This window comes from Balaenoptera physalus (genome assembly GCF_965194825.1).
Source record: "Balaenoptera physalus genome assembly, chromosome: 11".
In the NCBI taxonomy this organism is placed as follows: domain Eukaryota; kingdom Metazoa; phylum Chordata; class Mammalia; order Artiodactyla; family Balaenopteridae; genus Balaenoptera; species Balaenoptera physalus.
Window position 1 is genome coordinate 103,690,159 of NC_138896.1, and position 27,772 is coordinate 103,717,930.

The following is a 27,772-nucleotide window of genomic DNA, read 5'->3' on the forward strand; positions in this document are numbered from 1 at the left end:
TTGGGTTGTTTGTTTTTTTTGATATTGAGCTATATAAGCTGTTTTTATATTTTGGAAATTAAGCCCTTGTCAGTTGCATCTTTTGCAAATATTTTCTCCCACTCTGGAGGTTGTCTTTTCGTTTTGTTTATGGTTTCCTTTGCTGTGCAAAAGCTTTTGAGTTTGTTTAGGTCCCATTTGTTTATTTTTGCTTTTATTTCCATTATTCTAGGAGACAGATCCAAAATAAATATTGCTGCGATTTATGTCAAATAATGTTCTGCCTCTGTTCTCCTCTAGGAGTTTTATAGTATCCAGTCTTACATTTAGGTCTTTAATCCATTTTGAGTTTACTTTTGTATATGGTAGTAGAGAATGTTCTAATTTCAGTCTTTTACATGGAGCTGTCCAGTTTTCCCAGCACCACTTATTGAAGAGACTGTCTTTTCTCCATTGTATATTCTTACCTCCTTTGTCGAAGATTAATTGACTGTAGGTATGGGTTTATTTCTGGGCTATTTCCTTCCATTGATCCATATGTCTATTTTTGTGCCAATACCATGCTGTTCTGATTACTATAGCTTTGTAGTATTGTCTGAAGTCTGGGAGGGTTATGCCTCCAGCTTTGTTCTTTTTCCTCAGGATTGCTTTGGCAATTCTGGCTCTTTTGTGTTCCCAAAGTCCTTCTGGTAGGCAAACTTATTTTGGAAATTGTCATTTACCATATTGATTACATGATCTGCTCAAGCCTCAGATTAAGCAGACATTAATTTCAGAATTAACTGTAATTTTTTTTGTTGTTTGTTTTTTTGGTAGAAAAAGTGCTGTTTCCTATAACCCCACATTATGGAGAATGGTTTGACAACAGAGTTCTCTCTTCCCTTAGACCTTACCAACTTTCCAGATAGAACCCCACCCTCACCTCGCAAAGAACAGAAGCAAAGAAGATGTATCAGCGTAAATAATTTATTGCGAACTCTCTAATATCATACACGAGTGGGTTGACAATTCACTCAGGAGCATTTGGGATGGGAGGCCAGGAGGTAGGCAGTGTAATGAAAGTGTAGCACGTGAAGACAGGTTGCTGAGGGGCAGCCTTCCTGCCATAGCCTGCTGGTGACCAGTCTTGGCCCGCTAAGCTACCTGGGGCAGGAAGGAGCCGGGCCAGGCCAAGAGCCCTCAGTTCTCCTTTGGCCAGCCCAGCCCAGGTTTCCGGCCCTTCCCCCTGCTTCATCATTCATGTTCCAGTGGGGCTGAGGGAGGTGTTGGGAAGGTAAGAAGCTGTCTAGCTGCCAGGCTTGTGGGTGCTACCAGCTGAGCATGGGGTCCCCGGTCTAGTCCTTGGCTGGGCTTTCATTGCAGTATCTTCAGACAGGTCGGGATGAGGGATGGGGCTTTGCTCTTGGGAGGCTGCCCTCCCTCTGTGGCATCCAGGAGCTGCTGCAGGTAACAGGAGGTGCCGAGCAGTACGTGGCCTGTGGCCTGCATGCTGAAGAGGGCCCAGCGGAGAGCTTCTCTGGGTGGGATGAGAAGGCACTAGGGTCAAAACACAAAGAAAGCCCCTTCCTGCTTCCCCTAAATGCCTGCTCCCCCACGCTGCGTTCATAACTTCATAAACTGTAGAGTGATGTGCAAACAGAACAGATGCTGCCCTCCCTCAGCAAATAGGACAGGGTCTACAGTGTTACCTGCAATCGTACCTTAACTGAGACGTCCACAACCTCCCTCTTCTCGTGCAAAATTCAAGCTCATTTAACAAGGCCTTTTATTTTTCTAATGCTACTTTGGGCCAGCCAGACTGATCTCTGTCACATGACTCTGCCCTTCACAACCTCTGCTCTAGACAGAAGTGTTTCCAAGTCATTTGTAGTCTAGCTAATTTTCAGAGTGCTGGACGTGAAGATCTCCGTGTCTGGTGTTGCAGTGTACTGAGGACAGAACTCCAGTCAGACAGGCCTGAGTTCTAATTCAGTTTCATTAGCTGTGGCAACCTTGGCAAACCTCTATAGCTCTGAGCTTCGGCACCCTCATCTGTAAAATGAGATCATACCATTTTGATCCCACACAGGGTTAGGAAGATGAAATAACATAAATCACTTAACATAGGACCTGATATGTAGAAGAGAAGGGGAAACGTAGGATCAAGACTAGCTGGTTGAATGCTTCACTACTTTAACCAAATTCTTATCCAGATCTGTTTGAAAGAGATAGGTGAGGCTCACTAGGGGTGTCTAGTCCTAGGGGGGATCAGGGAGAAGAAAACAAAAGGAAAATAAATTCTTTCTGGCTGATATTAAAACTTGTCTTCTATTAACCTTCATTCAGTAAAGGAACTTATATTATGGCTGAGGTGGAGGAGGGCAGAAAGACAATTAGAATCATAAACATCTGTACATGAAAATACTTAAAAAATTTAAAGGTGAAACCTGAGAAGTATACCCATTTCTCAAATTAGAGAACTGAGGCTTCAAACCAGCTGTCTGGACATAAATAGGAATGAAATTCTGACACATGCTACAATATGGATGAACTTTGAAAACATTATGCTAAGTGAAATAAGCCAGACACAGAAGGGCAAGCATTATATGATTATACTTACATGAGTTGCCTAGAATAGGAAAATTAACAGAGACAGGAAGTAGAACAGAGGTTAGCAGGGCTGGGGGAAGCGGGTGTGGAGAGTTAGTGTTTAATGGGTACAGAGTTACAGTTAGGGATGATGAAAAAGTTCTGGAAATAGAGGCACAAGTAACTGTTGCACAACACTGTGAATGTACTTAATGTCACTGAATTTTATACTTAAAAAAAAAGTGGTTAAAATGGTAAATTTTATGGTATGTGTATTTTACCACCATTAAAGAAAAAACACTTGCTGATGCCCCTAAGTCATTCCACTGATTCCAGCTTGCTGTTGTTTTTTGTTTTTCTTTTGGGACCAATATGCCTACTGTGTTTAGCTCTGAGGGTCCCACTTCCCCTAGATGGACTGAGTTTAAAGGCTGAAACTTCTTGCTCTAGATTTTGCAATCTGCAAACTGCTGGCAGCAAGCCCAGATCAAGAGAGGTATAAGATATGGTATAAGAGGAAAATGGAACTTCTTGCCATAGAACGAGGCTCAAGCCTGCCGCTCAGTGTTATCTCTGGCAGGCAGAACCACACGGCCTCAGGTCCCTCATCTGCAGACTGGGAATGCAGAGAATAAACTCGGAAAGCCAAGAAGGTCTGGTATGCTCTAGCTACATACGTTCTGGCAGAACTCTGGAAGGAGTAGGATTTCTCAGAAGCCCCTGAGAATGAGGATCATATGTATCTTCATTCATTGTACAATTATCTGAATTATTGCTACGTACCAGCATTCACCAAGGTATTGGAGGCAACAGCAATTCTTGCCCTCATGGAGCTTGTTCTGACATCTTATTTATCTCTGTGTCTCTAGCTCATAGCATAGGGCCAGGACACAGAGAGTGCTCAGTAAACACTAAATGAAGCAACTGGGGAGGAGTAGCGTCTGTCAGAAGTAACTGGCAAGAGGCCAGCTTTGTGGTTTTCGACTATTTAGATGCCTCTGCCTCAGTGGCTACATCCGCCTAATGAGGTAAGAATTCTCTAGAGCACCACTGGAATAGCTGAATTTGGAAACCACTACCATAACAGTACTTGTCTTATGATTAAACATATTCCCATGCTTCCTGTGATACTTGATTAGACTTTCAAAAGTAAAGTAAAAAGTTTCTTTTAAAGTTCATTAGATGATACAAATGACTATTGTCCATAGACATACAAATTAATTCCGTTCTATGGAAGGACAGTTATTTCATCCCTCCCACCCCCATGGAAAAATCCAATTTTGTATTTATAAATAGCTCAGCATTCTTGTTGGATCTATGTATGGGTGGGATTTTGAACTGATTGTAACTTCTTGCTGGTTCTCTCACTAGTTGAGTTCAATAAAATTTTTGACACATGTTCATTTTTCAAAAGATTAGAAGACTACTTAGGAAAACTTGCTACTTTAGGTGAAAAATAATTAGTTGTTATAGTGGAAGGTAATTAGAAAAGCTAAATGTATCCAGGTTCCACCAGCAGGAGTATATGTATCCCTTTGGCATATACTACTATAAACTAAAGCATGAATTCAGCCATAAAGTCCTAGACAAATGCTAATTGTCATGCTTTTTCAGCATCAACACCAGGCCCAGGCTCCGAGAAGTCTGAGGTGCATGGGGGAAGATAGGGCCTCTCCCATTGCTGTGTACCCAGCCTGTACCCAGCTAATCCCAATTCACTTACTTCATGACGCGTCTGGCCCCGTAGCAGCGCAGATCATAGGAAAGGGAATATGTGCCATAGAGAGTCGCCTTCACGTTCAGGCAACCAATGAAGTCCTGTGGGTTCACCTTGTACAGGTCGAAGGTTACTTGGGCCACATCGATCTTCTTGGCAGGCTTACGGGAGAGGGACAGTTGGTACCTAGTGCCCTGCATCAAGACAAGCATGTGGTTGGCACCCCTCAAGGATTTCTCCTAAGCTCCCAGTATTCTCCCTGACAGGTGGGACGTCACCTGCTCTGATGGGGGCTGCCATTTCTGCCCCTTATTGAGGACCATGAACACGGTGTCATCTGCCAGGGATTGGAAATACTCTTCTGTCTCTACAGTTGTGCCATCTTCCTCCAGCACCAGGAAGAAAGGCTTGTCTGCCAGCATCAGGGTATCCTGGACCTGGAGAATAAGGTAAGTGATGCTTCTGCCATCACATGTAGCCACAGAGCTGGTATGGGGAAGACCCACATCACACACCTCAGCTGGCACACCTCACACACACACTAGTGGGCCGGGATTTATGGGATGGGACGGGAACCCAGGGCTCTTGCTGTGGGATCACCATCCAAAGAACCTATATTATGGTATCCCTTGTTATCTGACTTCATGGTTAATATTCTAGAATAGTGCTGTCCAATAAAAATATAATGGGAGGGACTTCTCTGGTGGTCCAGTGGTAAAGAATCCGCCTTGCAATGCAGGGGATGCGGGTTCGATCCCTGGTCAGAGAACTAAGATCCCACATGCCACGGGGCAACTAAGCCCACGTGCCACAACTATTGAGCTCGTGCACCTCAACTAGAGCCCGCATGCTGCAGACTATAGAGCCCACACACCCTGGAGCCCGCACGCCACAACTAGAGAAGAGAAAACCCGCATGCCACAACTAGAGAGAAGCCCACGCACCACAATGAAAGATCCCTCATGCCTCAACGAAGATCCCGCGGGCCACAACTAAGACCCGACACAGCCAAAAAACAAAAAATAAATCTTAAAAAAGTATAATGGGAGTCACACATGTAATTTTTAATTGCGATATAATTCACATGCCATAAAATTCACTCTTTTAAAGTACACAATCCAGTGGTTTTTAGCATATTCACAAAGTTGTGCAACTACCACAACCATATAATTTCAAAACATTTTCAACCCCATTTTTACCCCAAAGAGAAACCTAGCCCCATTAGCTGTCACTCCTCATTTCCTAGCCCTTGGCAACCTCTCCTCTTCTGTCCATCTCTGTGGATCTGTCTATTCTGGACATTTCATATAAGTGGAATCATACAATGTGTGGTCTCTTTAGACTGGCTTCTTTCACTTAACAAGTTTTCAAGGTTCATCTATGTTGCAGCATGATTCTTTACTTTTTTATGGCTGAATAATATTCTACTAAATAGATATACCACATTTTTAATCCATTCTTCAATTGATGGACATGTGGGTTGTTTCTATTTTTTGAGTATTATGAATAATGCTGCTATGCACATTCATGTACAAATTTTTGTGTGACATGTCTTTTCAATTTTCCTGGATATATACCTAGGATTGGAATTGCTGAGTCATATAATAACTCTATGTTTACTCTTCTTAAGGAAATACCAAACTGTTTTCTGAAGCTGTTGCATGATTTTACATTCGCAACAGCAATTTCTCTACATCCTCACCAACACTTGTCAGTCTGTCTTTTATTTTAGCCATTCTAGCGGTATGGAGTGTTTTTGATTTGCATTTCCCTAATGACTAAGGATGCTGAGCATCTTTTCATGTGTTATCAGCCATTTGTACATCTTCTTTGGAGAAACATCTACTCAGATTCTTTGCCCATTTTCAACTGGATCGTCTTTTTATTGAGTTTTAAGAGTTCTTTATATATTCTTGATACTAGACCCTTATCAGATATGTGATTTGCAAATATTTTCTCCCATTCTGTGGGTTATCTTTTCATTTTTTTTGATAGTGTCCTTTGATGCACAGAAGTTTTTAATGTAGATAAAGTCCAACTTTTTTCCCTTTGGTTACTTGTGCTTTGGTGCCATATCTAAGAAACCAAGGTTATGAACACTTATACCTATGTTTTCTTCTAAGGGTTTTATAGTTTTAGCTCTACATTTAGATCTTTGATCTGCTTTGAATTAATTTTATATGTAGTATGAGGGAGGGATCCAACTTCATTCTTTTGCATTTGGATAGCCCATTGTCTCAGGAATATTTGTTGAAAAGACTATTCTTTCTCCATTGAATAGTCTTGGCATCCTGTTAAAAATCAATTGACCACAGATACATGGATTTATTTCTGGACTCTCAGTTTTATTCAGTTGATGTATGTATTATGATGTATGTATTATGGGCTGAATGGTATCCCCCCAAAATTCATATGTTGAAGTCCTAATCCCAGTACCTCAGAATGTGACTATATTTGGAGATAGTCTTTAAAGAAGTAATTATATTAAAATTAGGGCATTAGAGTGGGCCATAATCCACTATGACTTGTAAGAAGAAAAGGTGTCTTTATAAGAAGGAAAGATGGGCTTCCCTGGTGGCGCAGTGGTTGAGAATCCGCCTGCCAATGCAGGGGACACGGGTTCGAGCCCTGGTCTGGGAAGATCCCACATGCCGCGGAGCAACTAGGCCCGTGCGCCACAACTACTGAGCCTGTGCATCTGGAGCCTGTGCTCCGCAACAAGAGAGGCCGCAATAGTGAGAGGCCCACGCACTGCGATGAAGAGTGGACCCCGCTTGCCGCAACTGGAGAAAGCCCTCGCACAGAAACGAAGACCCAACACAGCCAAAAATAAATAAATAAATTAATTAAAAAAAAAAAAGAAGAAGGAAAGATTAGGACAAGTTACTCCCAACCAAGTGTAGGGGGAGCATGGAAATGGGGAAGGGTGTCATTCTTGCCCAATGTTACTACCACCCACAAGAGCTGTGTGTCCTTGGTTTCCTCTCTGGAAGCTTACCTGATCAATAATTTTTACTTTTTTTTTTGACCGTGCCGAGGGACATGCGGGATCCTAGTTCCCTAACCAGGGATTGAACCTGTGCCCCCTGCATTGGAGCAGGAAGTCTTAACCACTGGACCACCAGGGAAGTCCCACCTAATCAAAAGTTTGAAGAAAGTCTTCCACAGCTGTTAACAAAGCTTTGCGTGGAAGGTCAATGTAGGAGACAGATTGAAGGAGAATTGCCCTGCATGAAGGTAAGGGAAGGAGATAGGGAAGGGAATCTCTAAAATCTTGCACAATACCCCAACTTCTGGGCACTTCTACAAGTTTAAGTACTACTGGAAAAGGGAACCTAAGGGTCCCTCCAGTAAGAAAAATAGACTCCAAAAATACCACTGACCTATTGTTAGTATCAGACGGTAATGTACTGCCCTCCCCCTGTCAACAGACAGACAGGACTCCAGGTGGGCACTACAAGCCCACTGGAGTGCCATTAGAAAGGAAATCTTTTCACCATCTAAGCCATGAACTCCACCCCTGCTGAGCCCCTGGCTCATGATGCAGAGGCAGCTGTTGGGGCCGGCTCTCAGCCAAGGTCCCCAAAGAGGGCTGTGCAGAGACAGGCCCATTCCTACCTTGAGGCGGAGGTCCTCAAGGCTGTGTGTCATGATGCCCTTCCGCACACTCCGGTCAGCACTGCTTACTCTGCAGGGCCGGGCCCTGGGGGCCTCCGGGCTGGGCTCTGACAGCAGCTTCTGGGTCACCACCGAGGTGCTGACTGCCACGTATCTGGAGGCCATATGGAGCATCAGAATGAGCTGTCTGATGCCTCCCAGCCCTCAGCGCACAGCAGGGTAACTTACTCTCCTAATCCTCCAGGCTGAGCTCATCATATTCCTCCTCCCCTACCACCCACCAGACCTGCTCTAGATAGTCTTCCTCAAAAGCCTGCTGGATTGCTGCATCTTTTTTTTTTTTTTTTTTAAATATTTATTTATTTATTTATTTTGGCTGTGCCAGGTCTTAGTTGCGGCACGCGGGATCTTTAGTTGCAGCATGCGGACTTCTTAGTTTTGGCATGTATGTGGCATCTAGTTCCCCGACCAGGTATTGAACCCATGCCCCCTGCATTGGGAGCGCGGAGTCTTACCCACTGGACCACCAGGGAAGTCTCTGGATCAGTGCATCTTAAACTTTAGTGGACACATCAGTCCCCTGGTGATCTTGTTAAAATGCAGGTTCTGATTCAGAAGGTCTGGGTAGGTTCTGAGATTTTATGTATGTAATGAGTTCCCAAGTGATATTGACACTGCTGGGTTTCAGACCGTGACAAGTAGCCAATGATAGAAGACTACCCCACATTTGCCCAATTACCACTTTCCTCCTCTCTTAGCCTCATTCTTCTCACCTGTAATGTGAGACAAAGTGGCAAAGCTGAGGTCAATATAAGACAGTTTTGAACTCAGATACACGCTGTAGAACAAAAGGAGTGCAGTGAACCTAGATTTTGGAGTCAGGCAGACCCAAGTTCGAATCCTGGCTCCACTACCCATTTGCTAGGTGACTGAGAGAGCCCACCCTGTGCCTCTGTTTCCCCATCTATTAATTTGGCATAATAATCCCCACTTCCCAAAGTTGTGGTGAGGTTTAAATGAGATCAATAATGAAAGCATCAAGCAGTATCTACCTCTTTCTACTCAATGTGTGATATGGGGGACTTGGGGTGGGGAGAGACAGCAGCATTAATATCTCCTGGGGGCTTGTGGGAGGGGCAAATCTTGGGTCCCACTCCAGACCTCCTGAATCAGCACCTGCATTTGAACAAGACGCCCAGGTGACTTATGTGCCCATCAAAGTTCAAGAAGGTCTGCCCTACAGCTCACAGTAGCTCCCCTTCCCTTGCATGCTTGGCTCTCCTCACCTGGAGAGGGACCTGGGGTAGAGAAGGCTGAGGGACTTCATGGCGTACTCCATCCTCGTCAGCTGGACAGTGTTGGGCCTGGGAAGGAAGCAGAGACAGCTCCTTAGGTGGGGATGGGAGGGTTCCCTCTCTCTTGTCTTTTGACACAGAGCAACCCAACCTCCATCCATCAAGCCTCTGCTCTGGTCTCCTCTAGCAACTCACACACACACCTCCCCCAGCCCTACCCCTGTCCCACCCATGTATGCCACCGTGACCAAGCTGGAGACCCCCTTAGTGCCCAGGCTCAGCCCTGCTCCGCAGCCGCTCCTCCCTCCCCGGCACCACTCACTCCATGTTTCTCTGACCCTGGCTCTGGTCACACTGATCAGGGTTCACAAGTCGGGACTGAAGAGGCCCTGCCTGGTTAGTTCCTGTCCTGGGGGCAGAGTCCACTTTACGCTGGCAGGAGGCGAGTCACACCACCTTGCACTGCTGGGGACCTTCCCTGACCTGTTACTCAGAGACCTCCCAGGCCAGGCAACCCAGCCTAAGCCTGCTCTCTCCAGTGGGTCCTTGAGCAATCTGAACCCCTCCTGAGGGTTCCTGCTGGCCAGAGACTCTCTACCATGATGGAACCGTTCTATATCCGTTCTCTCCAATACTGGAGCTGCTAGCCCCACACGGCGATTGAGCACTTGAAGTGTGGCAGTACAACTGAGGAGCTGGATTTTTATTTTTATTGAATGTTAACTAACTTAAATGTACACAGCCACTGTGGCTCAAGGCTGCTGGCAGCCATCTGGGCACTAGCCGACGGCCCTGGGCTGACCTGCCCGCCCTTCTCTCCTGAGCCTGCTCGATAAAGCTCCTGCAGGCTCCAAGCCCTCCTGCAGGCAGTTCCTCCGCCTGTAATGCCTCCCTTGGCCCAGGGCTAAATGTTTGCAGCCCTGAAGCCCGAGTTTCACTGTTTTCCACGGCTCGGAAAGCCTTCTTAGACGGCTCACGGAATTTCCCCTTCATCTTTGCCCTTCCTTCTTCCTAGCCAAGTGGGCCTCAGTGTCTGCTTCTGCCATAGCAGCCCCGCTCCTTGGGTGCCCCGCCCTGAGATGTTCTCCCTTTCCCAGCCCCCATGCAGACAGGGCCTGCCTCAGAGCCAGGGGCTCAAGGAGTGCATGCAACGAAGTCCCCTCCCCAGTCTTTCCTTCTGACAATGCAGGGGACGCCCCAGGCCAGCCTGTCTGTGAAAGCCCTCTCCCCCACTTAGCACTACCCACATCAGCTTGCTTCAGCCTCCCTCCTCACTCCCAATCGCAAAACTCCACCCAGCCCCACCTCACCGGTTCTCTAGGAGCCAGAACCAAACCAAAACAAAAAACCCAGAATAAGAAACTCCTTACCTCCTAACCTTCCAATACTGCCCTGCTCAGCCCAGCCCTCCCTCCATTTTATTTCCTGCTCCCAGGGCAGCCCCTCCCCTGGCCTCCAGCCCCAGCTGGAAAAGAGCACAGGCACTGAGTGTGCAGCTCTCACCCTTGGGATGTCAAGCCAGCCTCACTTCCAGAAAAAGCCAGAAAGGAGGGGTGGAGGCATGTTTCGAAAGATCTGGGGCAGGGTATGGCCCAGGACATGGTATTGGGCACAGAGGGCACAGGAAACAGGCAGGTGTGCATGGTGGTCCCAGCTCTACCCATGTTAGCTGTTGGAGTGTAGACAAGTTCCCTTAACCTCCTGAGCCCCAGTTTCTCTCACCTTTTCAACAGAGATAATGATTCCTGTCTTAATGATCCTGACCGAGGTAAGGATTTGTAATAATAAAAGTAAAGGGCTTTGCAACAGAGATACTTAATAGATAGAAACAAATATTGGTATTATTGATAATATAATTATTTAATAATAGCAGATAATTTAATAATAATAATAAAGACTAGCTGAAATGTGTAGTGGTTAAGAGTGTAAGATCTATGACCCAGCAGTTCTACATATACATAGTATTTGGAGTTATATATATATCTCCAAGGGAAATGAAAATCTATGTCAACACAAAAACTCATACACGAGAAAGTTCATAGTGTTATTCACAACCGGCAAAATGTAGAAACAACCCAAATGTTCGTCAATTGATGAATGGATAAAAAACTGTGGTATATCCATAAATGGAATATTATTTGTCAATCGAAAGGATCTATGCTACTACAGTACATGGACAAACGTTGAAAACATTATGCAAAGTGAAATCACAAGGGATTTATTATGCAAACATTATGCAAAGCCAGTCACAAGAGATCACATACATACTTGTATCATTCCACTTGTATGAAATGTCCAGAATAGACAAAACTATAAAGACAAAAAATTAATTAGTGGTTGTTTAGAGGGGCTGGAGAGTGGAAGGGGAATGGGGACTGCTAGTGGGCATGGGGTTTCTTTCAGGGGAGCCCAGAAAAAGTTCTAATCTAGTAATCTAAACACAATCTACTTTGATGATTGTGCTAAGCCTATTTGGAGGTTGTACAACCCTGCAAATATACTAAAACCATCGGATTGTACACCTAAGCGTGTGTGGTATATGGATTATATCTGCATAAAGCTGTTTTTAAAAAAAAGAGTTCAACCTCACCTTTCTTTTAGAGTTGGGTTTTTCACACTACTGCATCAGAATCACATGGAAGGCTTGTTAAAAATTAGCTTGCTGGCCTCCACCGCAGAGTTTCTGACTCAGTATGTCTGGGGTGGGGCCTAAGAAAGTGTATTTCTAAGAGTTTCCGAGCTGATGCTGACACTGTGGCTACTTAGGGACCCTATTTTGAAAACCAGCAGTCTAGCACTAGCTGTGTGATGTAACTCATCTAAGCTTCAGTTGGATCTAACAAATGGGCATTAAAAATAGTTCCTACCCCACTGGGTTGTCATGAAGATTAAATGAGATAATCGTGAAAAGTACTTGATATAAAGTTTAGTGCACCCATCAGGCTCAATAAATAGCTATAATCATCATCATCATCCTCCTCCTATTACTTATGTCTAAATCCTTCCCTATAAAAGCTTTCAGGCAACCATCATTCATTCACTCAACAAATACTTATTAGGCACTTACCGTGAGCCAGCCCTCCTAGGGTCTGAGAATACAGCAGGAAACAACACAGCCTTGTCCCACACTTCAAGGAGCTGACATTCCTGGAGGAAGGGGGAACTCAGACCATGAACAAATATGCAAATAATCAAGATAATTTCAGATAATGATGTTCTGGGAAGAAAACAACACAAGGTGATATGATAGCAAATGGCTGGAGAGCTAGATTGGCCTGTGGGCTTAAGAAAGGCCTCAGAGGTGAGCTTTCAGCTAAATCCTGACTGATGAGGAGTCAGTCTTTTCAAGACCTGGAGTGTCTTGGTCTGTTTGGGCTGCTATACAGAATACCATAAACTGGTGGCTAATAAGCAACTTATTTCTCATAGTTCTGGAGGCTGACAAGTCCAAGATCAAGGTGCTGGTAGTTCTGGTCTCTGGTGAAGACCTTCTTCCTGGTTCACAGAGAGTTGTCCTCTCTCTGTGTCCTCACCTGGTAGAAGGAGCAAGGGAGTCTCTTTGATAAGTACACTAATCCCGCCACCCCCAAATCCCACCTCCAAATATCATCACATTGGGGATTAGGTTTCAACATACAAATGGGGGCAAGGCGGGGGCGGACACAAACATTCAGTCTATAGTGTTCCACCCGGGACTGGAATCCAGTCTTTTGAAGTCCTGGGGCATTCAAGGTAAAGGAAACATCAGTGCAAAGGATTTGAGAAGAGAATGAGCAGGGTGAGGAGACAGGAACACAAATCACTAAACTTCAAGACAGACCAAGAGCCAGAAGAGAAGTACCAATACTTCAGGGAGGAAGTTCTGGGGAAAGGGTTGGGGCCCCTGCCTTGGACATTCATGCCTCAAATATTTATTGAACATCCAACATGTGCCTAGTGTCTCATGATAAGCCAATGGATGACTCAGAAGCAGTCTGACTCAGAAGCCCTGATGAACATCATGGAAATCACACACAGAAAAGAAAAGGATAAGCACAAGCTAAAGCCAGAGAGTGTCTGTGGGGGATGGAGGAATGCTTGGTGAACCTGAGGATTCTTCACAGTGCTTAGGAGAAGAGGATGGTTTTGGCTCATTCATAATTTATGTATTCAGCAAGCATTATTTATTTATTTATTTATTTATTTATTTATGGCTGCGTTGAGTCTTCGTTGCTGTGTGCGTGCTTTCTCTAGTTGCGGTGAGCAGGGGCTACTCTTCGTTGCGGTGCACGGACTTCTCATTGCGGTGGCTTCTCATGTTGTGGAGCACGGGCTCTAGGCACGCGAGCTTAGTAGTTGTGGCACACTGACTCAGTAGTTGTGGCTTGCGGGCTCTAGGGCACAGGCTCCGTAGTTGTGGCGCACGGGCTTAGTTGCTCCGCCGCATGTGGCGTCTTCCCGGACCAGGGATCGAACCCGTGTCCCCTGCAGGTGGATTCTTAACCACTGCGCCACCAGAGAAGTCCTGATGACTCGGTTCTTACCCCTCTCTTTGAGGCGCTCACCTCTGGTCTGGGAGGCAGATGTCTGAGCATGGTTCTCAAATGCTGAAATGCATAAAATCATTTGAGCACCTTGGAATAGAGACGGACTCTAGTTATGAAGCAAAATTGAGAAGCCAAAAAAGAAAAGACTATATATTCAACCTTACGAAAAAACTATTCTACATGTTAAAATTGTAACACCATGAGTAAATCAAAAGACGTACAATAAATAGGAAAAATATATGGCAACTAAAATTATAGACAAGAGGTCATCTCTCTCTCTCTCTCTCTCTGCCATCTGTATATAAATTAACAAGACCAACAATGCAGTAGAAAAATGGACAAAGGATACGAACACAGTTCAGGGAAATGAAATACAAATGACTCAAACATAAAAAGATACTTCAGTTTTTTCAGATAACAATTTTGAAATTTTCTTATTTTATGTATTTTTTTATTGTGGTAAAATGTACATAACATAAAATTAACGATCTTTAAGTACACAGTTCAGTGGCATGAAGTATATTCATACAGTTGTGCAACCATCATCACCACATTCCTTGGCAACCACTACTCTGCTTTCTGCCTCTACCTAATTTCTTTTTCTTTCATGGCCTTGACATTTCTTAAAAGTATATCCAGTTATTTTGTAGAACGTCCCTCAATTTGAGTTTATCTGTCACCTCTTCATGATTAGATTCAGGTTAAGTATTTTGGGCAAGAAAATCACCTCAGTGCTGCTGTGTCCTCAATATTAGCAGGAGGCATAAGGAGTCAGTTTGTCTCACTCCTGGGCAAGTTAACTTGATTACTTAGTTAACGGGGTGCGTGCCAGGTTTCTCCACTGTAAAGCTACCGTTTCTTCTTGCAAAGATTAATCCGTGGGGAGATATTTTGAGACTTTGAGTGTGAAAGATGCACGCTCTTGGGAAAGTCACAGATCCCTTCCAGGCATCAGTTTCTCCATCTGTGAAGTGGGAACAGAGACGTCTTAAACTCGAATTAGAGTTAAAGAAAGTGTAAGTGCTCGAGAGGGTGGAGTATCAGCTCCCGACCTTGGCAAAAAGAAAAACGTGCCAGAGCTTAATTTTCTGCGCGCTCCAAAGGCTGGGGAGAGACGGACAGCGCGGGGCCGAGAAGAAAAGCATGTGCGTATGTGTGCGCGTGCGCAGGGACGTGACTACAGAGTCGGTCCTCCGGAGACAGAGAGGCCGGAAGTTGTCCTCACAGAACCGCTCGGCTGTTGGGTGGGCGGAGCTGCGGCGGCGGCGTAGGGTTGGCAGGCATGTTGGCGCTCTAATCGCCGCAGCTGGTCGGCGTGAGGGGCTCCAGGGCTCTGGGCAGGGAAGATGGCGTCTCGGGCAGGCCCGCGAGCGGCCGGCACCGACGGCAGCGACTTTCAGCACCGGGAGCGCGTCGCCACGCACTACCAGATGAGGTATGAAGTGAGGCGAGGAGCTCGCAGGGCCTGGAACGCGACGCCGGCCCGGCCTCAGGGTCTTGCTCCCCAGCCCGTTCTCGCGCACCTGCCAAGTCCCCTCCTCCTGCGACGGCTCGGGGCCGGCCCCCAATCCCGGGAAGTCCCGTCGCTCCTGTGCGCTCCACCCCTTGATCCCGCTGTGCCTTGAGGGGTACGGCCCCGCCTGGGCTCCGGTGTCTCGGCGATGCTGGCCCCGCTCTCCGATCTCGGGAACCTGATTTCTAATTGAGCCTCAGTTTGCTTATCTGGCAAGGGAAAATTAATCTACCTTTTCGGTCTTGGTGATGAGTTAGTGAGCCAATAATCGCGTAAAGAGCGTAGCATAAGATCTAGCACGTAAGTCCGCCCAGTACGCGGTAGCTGTTATATTTTGGGTTGTTTTGGGGATTTGGACCTTGAAGTCCAGACTTTCTCTGCCTCAAATGAGTTTTATGAAACCCCCCACGTAAGGGATATTTCTACATTCGTTTATTCGTTCAACAAATATTTATTGAGCTTCTACCCATCAGGCATTGTGCTAGGCCCTGAGGATGGAATAGCGAAAGCAGCCCTGGTCTTTGTATTCATGTTATACCTTCAATAAAAAAGTTTATTGACAAACAAAACTGGTCCCTGCCTTCATGGAGCTTGAAGTCTACAAGTGACTGATTCCCCTCCTGCCCCACCTTTCTGCACTTTCTATAATGAATATTTTAAAAAATAAAAATTTTTTAGAGATTTTCTTTACTTAAATGCATTGAAATTTCCCAGAATCTTTTCCACGTCTTAATGACAAGCTCTTTGAAACCTCACTTTATTCTTGTCCTTAGACCCTTGTCTAAAGGACACCTCACAACTTAAAGCCAGTGTTTTCATGCCTGTCTAGAGCAGAAACTCTGCTCTATGAAGGTGTGAAGGGGATATATTTAGGGCCTGAGAGAATTCAAAGAATAAGAGAAAATATGCTTACTTTAGATGAAAAATGTACTCTAGCTGGAGAAGTACGGGCAGCCTGAGTTGGTTTCCTTGCTGCCAGTACCTCCTTCCATAGGCTATCCTCCTATGCTACAGTCAGAGTTCTCGTTCATTTTTTTTTTTTTTTTGGCCGCACCATGGGGCTTGCAGGACCTTAGTTCCCTGACCAGGGATTGAACCCGTGGCCTTGGCAGTTAAAGCCCAGATTTCTAACCACTGGACTGCCAGGGAATTCCCCAGAGTTCTCTTTCTAAACACAGCCCTGAGTTACTCTTCTGTCTTTAAAGTGACTCAGTGATAGTCCTTGCAACTTCATATCCTGCTACTCCCTTCTCCACCACAATGTAGTCCTTCCACACCCAACTGTTTGCTCTCCTGGAACACAAATGCTTATGCCTTTTTGCCTGCGTGCTGTTACCTCTGCTTGGAATGTCCATCTCCACCCACGTCTCAGAGCCTAGCTCAGGTAACACCCTTGTCCAGACAGCCTTCTCAGTCAACTCATCTCAATCAGAATTCATTACTCCTTCCTGTGATTTCGTATATTTTGCAACATAGATTTACTAGAGTTTTTCCAGTTCATTTTTTAATTAACTTTTTTCTTCCTATGTACCTTGTTCCCAGCCTCCAGGCAGGAACTATACCTTATTCACGTCTGTTTCCCAGTGTCCAGTATAGTTGCCTGACATGGAGTTGGTGGTCAGAAAATTTTGAATGAAAGGTACTTCTCCCTCTGCTCTGCCCCACAGTGTGACCCTCAAGTATGAAATCAAGAAGCTGATCTACGTGCATCTGGTCATATGGCTGCTGCTGGTTGCCAAGATGAGCGTGGGGCACCTGAGGCTCTTGTCGCATGATCAGGTGGCCATGCCCTATCAGTGGGAGTACCCCTATTTGCTGAGCATTGTGCCCTCCCTCTTGGGCCTCCTCTCCTTCCCCCGCAACAACATTAGCTACCTGGTGCTCTCCATGATCAGCATGGGGCTCTTTTCCATCGCTCCCCTCATATATGGCAGCATGGAGATGTTCCCTGCTGCACAGCAGCTCTACCGCCATGGCAAGGCCTACCGCTTCCTCTTTGGTTTCTCTGCCGTCTCCGTCATGTATCTGGTGTTGGTGCTGGTGGTCCAAGTGCATGCCTGGCAGTTATACTACAGCAAGAAGCTCCTAGACTCTTGGTTCACCAGCACACAGGAGAAGAAGCGTAAATGAAGCCTGCTTGATGAACTACTGTGTGAGGTGAAGCCTGGGCCTCCCATCCAGTGGAGTGAGAGGGTAGAGGAGCTGTTCTAAAACCTCCTTCGGTGACTTTGGCAGCTGCGATGTTGGCAACTAGTGCAAACTAGGCCCAAGTTCTGCAAAGCCCCTTCTGTTGCAATCAGCTGGTAGCAAAACTATGTTTAATTTACTCCTGGTTGGTGGAACTGGGTGATCAGCAGCTGTGAAACAAATTTCAGCTGGTTGAAGTTGAGATCCTTCTGAGTTTTTCATCCTTGCCTCTTGGTCATTGTCTCCGCTTCCATCCATCACCCCTTAGCCACCGAGACTGAAGGAGATAGGGAATAAATCACATTCTACTTCAATCTATGAGTCATGGGGCAGGAAACATTTGAGAGGCTGCTCCCCTTGCAGGCTGTGGTCTCTACTGTGAAACGTTTTAATTAAAAAACCTCAATAAAGTTACAACTGCCTTGTCCCCCCTGTGCTTTGTGTTCGGCATCTGATAGAGTGTGAAAAGTGTGTGTTTTTTTTGTTTTTTTGTTTTTAATTTTTATTTATTTATTTATTTTTGGCTGTGTTGGGTCTTTGTTTCTTGCGAGGGCTTTCTCTAGTTGCGGCAAACGGGGGCCACTCTTCATCGCGGTGCGCGGGCCTCTCACTATCGCAGCCTCTCTCGTTGCGGAGCACAGGCTCTAGACGCACAGGCTCAGTAGTTGTGGCTCACGGGCCCTAGTTGCTCCGCGGCATGTGGGATCTTCCCAGACCAGGGCTCGAACCCGTGTCCCCTGCATTAGCAGGCAGATTCTCAACCACTGTGCCACCAGGGAAGCCCTGAAAAGTGTGTTGTTTGAGCGGCCTTAGTCACTAGGAGGTACGTAGAGGCTCCCCGAGAAACCTGGCAGTGGCAGTGGGGAAGTGAACTGGACATAGGAAACTTAAGTCATAGTTGCAACCCTGCAGCTGACTGGCAGGAACTACTGTGGGCCATACATTTAACCTCCACCTCTCAAATGGCCCGTTCTCATTTATCCAGCTTGGGTTATGGGTTCGTCTTTTGGTTGGATATTCATGTTTATCATTCAGTGTTAACAGTGTTAGTTATGTGTCTAATACTGTTTTATGGTATCCAAAAGAATTTTAAAGTATCATGCATATAGAAAATTTGCAATCTAGGTGAAACGTAATATCCATGTGAAACAACTAATGAACACAGTATGTAATGATGTGGGGCAGAGAAGTTAAAAATAGAAGTGGGAAAGAGATCCGTGAACTAAAGGCCCTTTCACACATAAAAGTCTGACACAGTAAATATTTATTGCATGAAAGATGTGTGGCGCACATGTGCTTCCCTCGTGGCGCAGTGGTTAAGAATCCGCCTGCCAATGCAGGGGACATGGATTTGAGCCGGGTCCAAGAAGATCCCATGTGCCACGGAGCAACTAAGCGCGTGCGCTACAACTACTGAAGCCTGCGAGCCTAGAGCCCGTGTTCCGCAACAAGAGAAGCCACCGCAATGAGAAGCCCGCACACTACAACAAAGAGTAGCCCCCGCTCGCCACAACTAGAGAAAGCCTGCGCGCAGCAACGAAGACCCAACGCAGCCAAAAATAAATAAATAAATTTATTTAAAAAAAAAAAAAGATGTGTGTCCCTTTGCTCTTACCCACTTGACTTTATCGTGTCTGGATGATGCCCAGATCTCTAACTGTGGGTCTCTGCCCTTTCCAGAGTTATAGTCATTCTGTTCTATAAACATTAGGTATGGGGCTTCCCTGGTGGCGCAGTGGGTAAGAATCCGCCTGCCAATGCAGGAGACCTGGGTTCGAGCCCTGGTCCGGGAAGATCCCACATGCCACGGAGCAACTCAGCCCGTGCACCACCACAACTACTGAGCCTGCGCTCTAGAGCCCATGAGCCACAACTACTGAGCCAGCGAGCCACAACTACTGAGCCAGCGTGCCACAACTACTGAAACCCACACGCCTAGAGCCCATGCTCTGCAACAAGAGAAGCCACCACAATGAGAAGCCTGCACACCGCAACGAAGAGTAGCCCCTGCTCGCCGCAACTAGAGAAAAGCCCGCGTGCAGCAACGAAGGCCCAACACAGCCAAAAATAAATAAAAACAAAAACATTAGGTATGTACTCAGTCTCTATTAGGTACTGGCAGTACTTCTAGGTACACAACCTTTAGATGTCCTGATTATCATTTCAAACTCTGCATGTCCTAAACTTAACTCTTTGCCTTCTACCTCATATTCATTCCTCTTCCTGCATCCCTGTGTGCAAGTGAGTATAGCAAGAGTACAGCTCTGGATCATCATTAAGTCCCTACTATGTGCCATTATTTTTTTTCTTTTCTTTCTTTCTTTACTTTTGGCTGCGTTGGGTCTTTGTTGCTGCGCGCGGGCTTTCTCTAGTTGCGGTGAGCGGGGGCTGCTCTTTGTTGTGGTGCGCGGGCTTCTCATCGCGTTGGCTTCTCTTGTTGCGGAGCACGGGCTGCAGATGTGCCGGCTTCAGTAGTTGTAGTACGTGGGCTCAGTAGTTGTGGCTCGTGGGCTCTAGAGCACAGGCTCAGTAGTTGTGGCGCACGGGCTTAGTTGCTCCGCGGCATGTGGGATCTTCTTGGACCCGGGCTCAAATCCGTGTCCCCTGCATTGGCAGGCGGATTCTTAACCACTGCACCACCAGGGAAGCCCGATGTGCCATTATTTTTTGAACCACCAAAATTCCTTAATCCTTTTCAGGCATTTCCAAAGTGTGGTCCCAGTGCATCACTCCTGATTTATCTCCTGATACTGTCACTCACACACTGTCTCAGTCAGGAAAACCTCTTATGAATCCCCATATTGGTTCCCTGTTTTCCCAGTTTCCTTAAAAATTTTCCTTTTCTGCTTTTATACTTCTTTATTACTTATTTTTCAAGACCTAGTTTTATACGGTAATTCTGGAGCCTTCTGGCTACTTCACTTCAAGGAATGAGGGTTCTTCCTTTGAATTCACATGGCATTTTAATTTTATCTCTTCTACTGACAGAATTAACTAGTTTACATGTCTTTTCCTCACCCCTTGCTCTGTACCTAGTGTGCAGCATGCACCTTGAATTTATTGAATGAAGTAACTTGTGCTATTGTAGACTAAAGTCAGAGCAAACAACTAGAGTAAAGGGTAGGATTTGGATAGCAGAGAGGTGCAGATGGAAATGAGTGGGTAATGGAGTTATGTGCACCAGGCACAGATTGCTGATTTTTAAAGAACCGGGATGTAAATAATTATTAGTTAAAAAAAGAATTTAAAATTTATTTGATTACTAGATTGGTGCTTTACAGTCTTGTAGTGCTTTTCAAGACCCATTATGAAGGGGCTTCCCTGGTGGTGCAGTGGTTGAGCATCCGCCTGCCAATGCAGGGGACATGGGTTCGATCCCTAGTCTGGGAAGATCCCACATGCCACAGAGCAGCTAAGCCCGTGCGCTACAACTACTGAAACCCACGCGCCTAGAGCCCGTGCTCTGCAACAAGAGTAGCCACCACAACGAGAAGCCCGCGCACCACAACGAGGAGTAGTTCCCACTCGCCGCAACTAAAGAAAGCCCGCGCATAGCAACAAAGACCCAACGCAGCAAAAAATAAAAAGACCCATTATGAAAATTATTGTCAACACGAAAAGAGAGCCGTTTGGTTCATTTTAGTTTTCTGCTTGTTGGCTTGTTGGGATTCTGCTTTTTGGGCTTTCCAATCATTTTTTTCCCCCTTCCTCATGGTTGTAGTATTCCCTGAAGTAAACAAGATCCCCTTTGAAAGGGATCTTGATTTAGTGGGAAGAGCACTGTATTTGGATCAGAAGACAGGTTCAAGTACCAAGATCAGCCCTGCCAAATTCACAGGATTGTTTTGAAGATCAAATGAGGTAAAATCTTGTGAAGGTGCTTTAAGAACTCTAACACTATACAAATGTGAGGAATGGTTATTAATCCCTGATGTTTACAGAGCTAGAGGGTGTAGGCCTTGGAAGAACCCTTAGTGAGCATCTAGTCTATGGGAAAGGCAGCATGGTATAGTGGAAAGAACAGTTTTTGATATTACACTGACTCAGGTTAGAAATCTAGCCAGGCATTTTGCTACCTTTTGCCTTGAGCAAGATATTTGAGCTTCTGTTTTTGATCTAACATATGGGGATCATAGCATCTACCACCCAAGGTTGTTGTGAGGATTAAATAAAATAATGTATATAAACTGTATAGTACATAGTAGGTGCTTAATAAATATCAAAATCCTTTCCCTTGATGAGCAGTGTTGGTGTTCCCGTCTCAGATTGGGGGTCCCTTCCTCTTCTCTTAAGCATAACTTCTTGCATTGGTATTCTGGAGATTGATCCCTTCTGGAAGAGCAGGAATAAGAAAGGAACACTTTTGTACTCTTGGTTTTTGTTGGTCTAATTGGTTGGACCTTTTTGCCCAGGGTGCCCAAACAGTAGGCACAGTTGCCCCAACAGACCTTGGGAATCTGGCATTACAGGAAGAGCCTGGAGACGCTGCTGCATTGTCTGACCAGCGTCCATGCATGGGTAAGGCTTTGTCAGGAAGAATGGCTGCCCAAGGACCCCACAGTGTACTCTACCTGAGCACGCATAGGGGCCTGCCAAGATCTCCTGAGCGCCTGGCTTGCTCCCCACGTAAAGGTTATTGGAGAGTGAAGTCTGGATCAGCTCATTCAGACACAGACCACAGGTGAGATGGGCCTTGGCCACCTTCTAAAAGGACAGGACTGCTGTGCTGCAGGCCTGCCACATACCTCTGTTGCCTTTACTCCAGTTGGCCCCCTCCTATTCCAGCCACAGAAGTACTCCTCCCTTGTTGACACTTGCAAACAATCCCTACTGTTCTAGAAATCTGGTCACTGATAACTCACTCCCGTAAGACCTACTATCCTTTTTTCTTTCCAACTATTACAATTTCTCCCCCCCATGTTGTTAATCCTACCAACTCATCACATCGTTCCGTCTAGTACTTCTTTTTTTTTTTTTTAAAGCCCTTCATGACATCTATTTTTTTTAAAATTTATTTATTTGGTAGCACGGGGTCTTAGTTGCAGCAGGCGGGCTCCTTAGTTGTGGCATGAGAACTCTTAGTTACGGCATGCACGTGGGGATCTAGCTCCCTGACCAGGGATTGAACCCACGCCCCCTGCATTGGGAGCGCAGAGTCTTATCCACTGCACCACCAGGAAAGTCCCCTCAATCTAGTACTTCTGTGGACTACCGGGCCCAGAAACCACAGATCTCCCCAAGCAGTGTGTTCTGCCAGAAAGAGCTAGAAAGACACGGGGGTGAGTCTCAGCTTTCCATTTTGTGTTTGGACAAGTTACTTAATCTTCCTAGTGTTTCCAAGTCTGTAAGATGTTTAGTAAGACTGACCTCAAGGGTTGTAGTACCAATAATATGAGATAATGTGGGCAAAGCACACAGCCCAGAGCCTGATAGTAGGAGTTCAGCAAATTGTGATCTGACCCCCTCCCCCTTCCCCAGGGTGTGCTGGAATTCACCCACTGTGCTTTTTACTTTAAATCCTTTTCAGAACAGGCTCCACAATAAACTAGCAAAACATTAAAATACAGACCTCCTTTTCTCTCTCTTTCCCCCTTTCTTCTTTCTTCCTCTGCCTTTTCCATGGGGTCCTTTTCTTCCCTTTCTATTCTTTATTTCACGTGTGTATGTGTCTGTTATTTCTTTTCTGCTTCTCCTACCATATCTTAGCCAGGGTCAGGGAGCAATTAACCAAATATTTTCACTGTGAGAATCAAATCAGAAGATAAAAGGAGTCAAAAGAGAAAATATTCTAGAATGGAGCCAAGTTTCTCACTTCACACACCCAGCATTAGAAAACACATTATCGGTATAGATCTAAACCATTGTGGACTAGGTGAAATTTAGGGGGAAGACTCCCTAACCTGTCTTTAGTATGGCCAGACCACCCTTTTCTCCCTTCACATCTTGCTGATTTGTTTGCAGTGATGGACTTCAAGGCCAAAAGACAGAACTGTGTCAGGCAGGCCCTTTTGGGGTCCCAGGAGCAGAGGAGCAGTGGGAGGAGAGGCCATAAGGATGGTAGAAAGAGAAATGAACTGTGAGAGGATGGCAGAATTGGAGCTCTTTGGGCTAGAGACCTTGACCAAATCATTCTCCTTTCTGCTTCCTTATTTCTCTCTTTATGAAATGAATAATTCTGACTTACCTGTCTTGTAAGGTGGTTAGGAGGATCAAATATGAATGTGCTTATGAAATGTGAACTAGATAAACTGCTGCTTAGATGAAACATAATTTACATTTATTTAACTACAGAGCACCTATTTCACGACATCCATTGCTAGGCACTGGAAAAACATAAAGATAAGAAAGGGTCTTTCTAAGGAACTCAAAAGCTAGAGGGTATTTTTAGGATAATGGGTACAATGGGGTCTTTAGACAGTGGACCTGAAGACTTAAGAACTAGAATTGGCCTGAACATAGGTATGATCAAGCTACTGAAAGTGCAGAGGGATAATAACAGTCCCAAGATACCTTCACCCAGTAGGTGTGCCCCAAACTTTCTACGGTGTGTGTCACCAAGGTGAGGGCTGAAACAGTTGAAATGCTCCATGAGCAGGAGGAAGCCATGGGACGGCATGGAGGGTCCCCACAGAGAATGGAGCCTCATCAGCATCGGAAACCACAGGAAACCAGGTCAATGCATGGGGCCCACTCCCTCAGCTCCAGGGCTCAGCTATGCGACCTGGGGCTTCCTGAGCAGACTGTACTGATTAGTGGATCCTTGAAGCTGGAGGCCCTTTGGCAGAAGTGCTGGAACTGGCCAACGGGTAGAGAGAGAAAGCTGGACACTAGTCCTGAAAGTCAGCCAGGTGGGAGCCAGGATGCACAGGGGGACGTGTGAGGTTTACATGCATCCTGTAGCGCTCTTTTGTTCTGCCCAGCTCTAAGTGGTGCATCAGTCACCTCGGTCTCCAGCACCCACTGCAGAGAAGTGCTTGATAGCTCTGTCAGTCTTCTAAGTGAGAGGATGAAGCACGTGTCCAGGGGAGATTCAAGGCCAGGAGCAAGCTAAGGGGCGGGTCTGATCTGCAGGGTGTTGCAGGAGTAGGAGGAGTTAAGAAGTGGGTGCAGCCCGCCATCCAGCCCCCTAACCCTGTGCCGGCCTCTTTCCTGTTATTTCTCTGCCAGAGCAGGAGCCCCCTTGCCTTCCAGGTAGGGGAGTAGGGTTCTCTGGGGGGCAAGTGTCCTTCAGTCCCTCCACTTGGAGGAGGAGGAATGTGGCCTGGCCGGCTGGTTGGGATTGAGGAGGAGCTTTGGGGCAGGGCGGGGCAGGGGCAGGCTGAGGCAGGGCTCCTGCTGGCACTGCACTCCCTGCTGCTGCATGGCAAGGCCCTGCCACCCACCTTCAGGAGGTGCAGCCATGCTCTGGATACCCTGACCCCTCGGAAGCCCATGGGGAGCCCCGGACTGGCAGCCCTGCTCCTGCCTCTCCTCCAGCTGCTCGTTGGCCTGTCTGCCGCTGCTGGTGTTGGCTGCCCCTGCCTTCCCAGCTGGAGCACCGTCCGTCTGCTGGCCTCCCACGTGGTAAGGTGTGCCTGCTGCTGCGGGGTGGGGACACCCGGCTGGCACAGGCTGGTAAAGCTCCCCACTCTCCGCCTGTCCTTTCCTGCTACCCAAGTCCCTGAGCTCTGATGGCAGCCTCAGTGTGTTCTCTACACCGGCTTGAAGGGATAGTCGAGGTCCTGGTGCACTGAGGGCCTGGGCAGGGTGGAGCTGGGAAGAAAAGAGCCAGAGTGGATGGGCTCTTGGCTTATGCGGGCCTCGAAATTAGGTGATGTGAGGCAAAGACCCCAGGGAGAATGCTCCTCGTGGGAATACCTACTAATTACACTTCTGTCCTTTCTTTTCCCTACTGGGCCCTGTGCCTTCAGGATGACAGTTTCACTGGTGAGTCGCATTCCCTGCCCTGCTCCTCTTCCCCTTTCTTCCATTCTAATTTTTGGTTCTCAACCTGGGAAGTAGCATAGTATCAAAGAAAAAACACAAGGTGAGCCTGGATTTGCATTGTAATTCTGCCACATACTCCATGCATGGCTTCAGGCAGTGCACAGTTTCTGAGGGGTATAGCAGCACAGTAGAAATGATTATACAATGAAAACAGTTGTCCCTGAGCTGTGGGGAGGATTAAATGAGAGTCAGGTAAATCTCCAGGCACTCTCCCTTAATTGGTCCCTCACCAGTCAGTAATACAACAATGATCCTTCCTGTTTTATGGTACATTTTGTTATACTTTGTAAGGCATTTTCCCACGCATTATGTTACTTGATCTTGACAGCAGCTCCACTTTATGAATGATGAAGCTGAGACTTAGAGGAGTCTGTAAGGTCAGTCGGCCAGGATGTAAGTGGCAGAGCTCAGCCTCGAGTCCAACTTTCCTGAGGCAGGAGGGAACTCCTGGGACCTTACCATTTGATTTCCTTTTCATCTTTCACAGGAAGGTCCGCGCAGATTCCTCGCCATACCCGATGGGCCTTTACCCCCTCCCCAAAGCCTTGGTGTGCTTGGCTCTGCCACTGTCCCTGCTGTTGGTGCCTGCATCTGGTGTCAGATCCTTCGGGTATGAGAAACAGTCCTTTGGGCCATTCTTAGTGGAGATGGGAATTGGGGGAATTTGGGGGGGCCCCTAGGCTGACGTTAGTAAAACTTATCCTACTAGAAGAGATGTTTGTCCTGTTGTCAACCTCAGCAGAGACTTAGGCCCTCCTAAAATAGCATGCACCATGATTGATATTCGTGAGTTCAGTTGTATCATTTTGTGAAGGTGTTTCTCCGTTCAGCTGGTACCAATTCTTGGGATTAAAATGTTTTAGTTCTATGAGTTTACTATTTTTACCTTCTATCTGTAAAGTAAGATCTGTCTTATTCAACTCTACATTTTCATTGCCTAGCTCAGTGCCTGGGCACACTAAATGTCCACACACTGCTTAAGAATTGACAGTTTTTAATTGTTCACTGTTATAAATAATGCTACCATGAACATCTTTGTATATACATAGTTTTTCTCTACTTAAGAAGAGAAAAAGCTTTTTTGATTGTATCATAACTTAGGACTAAAGAAGTTTGCGATCATTACCTTCCCTGATCTAAAATGACTGACTGTCCAACACTGGGTCACATCTTCAGGTAGGGGAGGGGCCGTGAAGGGCTGGATAGTAAATGTATCATTCCCTGTGCAGGTCTTCAGTGGGGCTGGCTCCACCTCCTGGTGCAGAAATCCAAAAAGTCTTACAAGTTCCGGTTCTGTAGGAGGCACACGATGCCAGCATCTGCTCAGGTACTCTCCCTGCCAGTTCCAGCCCTGCCCTACACCCCACAGCCCTTCTCTTTCTGGCTTCTCATTCTGTTCTCCAGCCATAAAAGAGAGATGGAGAGAGTGGAGCTCAAGAAGACTATTCTGTCCATTACGCAGTTAGGGACACTGAGCCTTAAAGGTTGAGCAGCTCGCCTGTGGTGCCCTGGATTCCAGAGACAGGAATAGAAGCCAGAGTTCCTGATTCCTGGCCTGAGGCCAGCCCAGCCTTGCTCTCTGCCTGCAGAGGAAGCTGCTAAGTAGCCGTTGCCTGTCTGAGAAGGGCCATCACATCTCCGTCCCCTCCCCAGACACCTCCCACAAGGGGCTGCGTTCCAAAAGAACCCAATCTGCAGATCCAGAGAAAGGGGACGTTCTCTCCAAACGTGGCTCACAAAGGCTTGGAGGTAGGCACATCGTGTGACTGGAGATGGTGGAGCCAAGTAGTGGTACCTGTGCTGAGGCCAAAAGACAAGGCCACCAAATCCCCCTTCTCCCCAGGGCCTGAGTTCTCCTTTGACTTGCTGCCTGAGGCACGGGTTATTCAAGTGACCGTTCCTCCAGGCCCTGAGGTCAGTGTGCGTCTTTGCCACCAGTGGGCACTGGAGTGTGAGGAGCTGAGCCGTCCCTTTGATGCCCAGGTATGGAGGGCCATCTGCCTGTAAAAGCCAAATCACACAGGGCTGGAGTGAAAGGACCTACCCATTATACAGATGGGGAGACTGAGTCCCAGAGAGAGGTGGTGATTATCCAAGACTTCCTTACAAGTCTGAAGTGCCTAGCATGAAGACTTCTTTGGTCTAGGCAGAGAACGCAGGGGGCCTTGTCTCCTGGCAGGAGAGGAAGGAAAGGGCAGGCAGAGACCTGGGGCAGCCATGAATGCCTAGCAGAGAAATGGATATGGCACTTACCCCCAGTGAGAGGACCCTCAGTGAGATTCAGGTTGCATTAAGAGGACTTTTCAGTTCCCCCAAGAAGCTGTTCTCCTGAGAAAATAACAAAATGGTCACATCTGTCTTGGTACCCTTCCATCTCCCTCTC

The 27,772-nt window shown here is 46.6% G+C and overlaps 1 protein-coding gene across 9 annotated transcripts in view; it reads left to right on the forward strand.

Moving 5' to 3' along the window:
• The first annotated feature begins 1,502 nt into the window (after positions 1–1,502).
• Positions 1,503–27,772, forward strand: part of LOC309639010 (protein jagunal homolog 1) — a 34,485-nt gene continuing 8,215 nt past the window's right edge. For 2 of the 9 annotated variants that reach the window (XM_082415664.1, XM_082415665.1), the window contains exons 1-9: positions 1,503–3,575; positions 4,531–4,713; positions 10,911–10,945; positions 23,999–24,075; positions 24,792–24,966; positions 25,877–25,999; positions 26,619–26,716; positions 26,979–27,138; positions 27,233–27,372. In XM_082415664.1, the coding sequence (XP_082271790.1) occupies positions 3,571–3,575; positions 4,531–4,713; positions 10,911–10,945; positions 23,999–24,075; positions 24,792–24,966; positions 25,877–25,999; positions 26,619–26,716; positions 26,979–27,138; positions 27,233–27,372 (996 nt within the window). In that variant the 5' untranslated portion in view covers positions 1,503–3,570. Of the gene's footprint in view, positions 3,576–4,530; positions 4,714–10,910; positions 10,946–14,910; positions 15,139–16,758; positions 17,831–23,987; positions 24,967–25,313; positions 25,330–25,876; positions 26,000–26,618; positions 26,717–26,978; positions 27,139–27,232; positions 27,373–27,772 lie in introns of those variants that run through there. The other 7 variants (XM_082415668.1, XM_082415667.1, XM_082415666.1 and 4 more) reach the window with 7 other exon arrangements.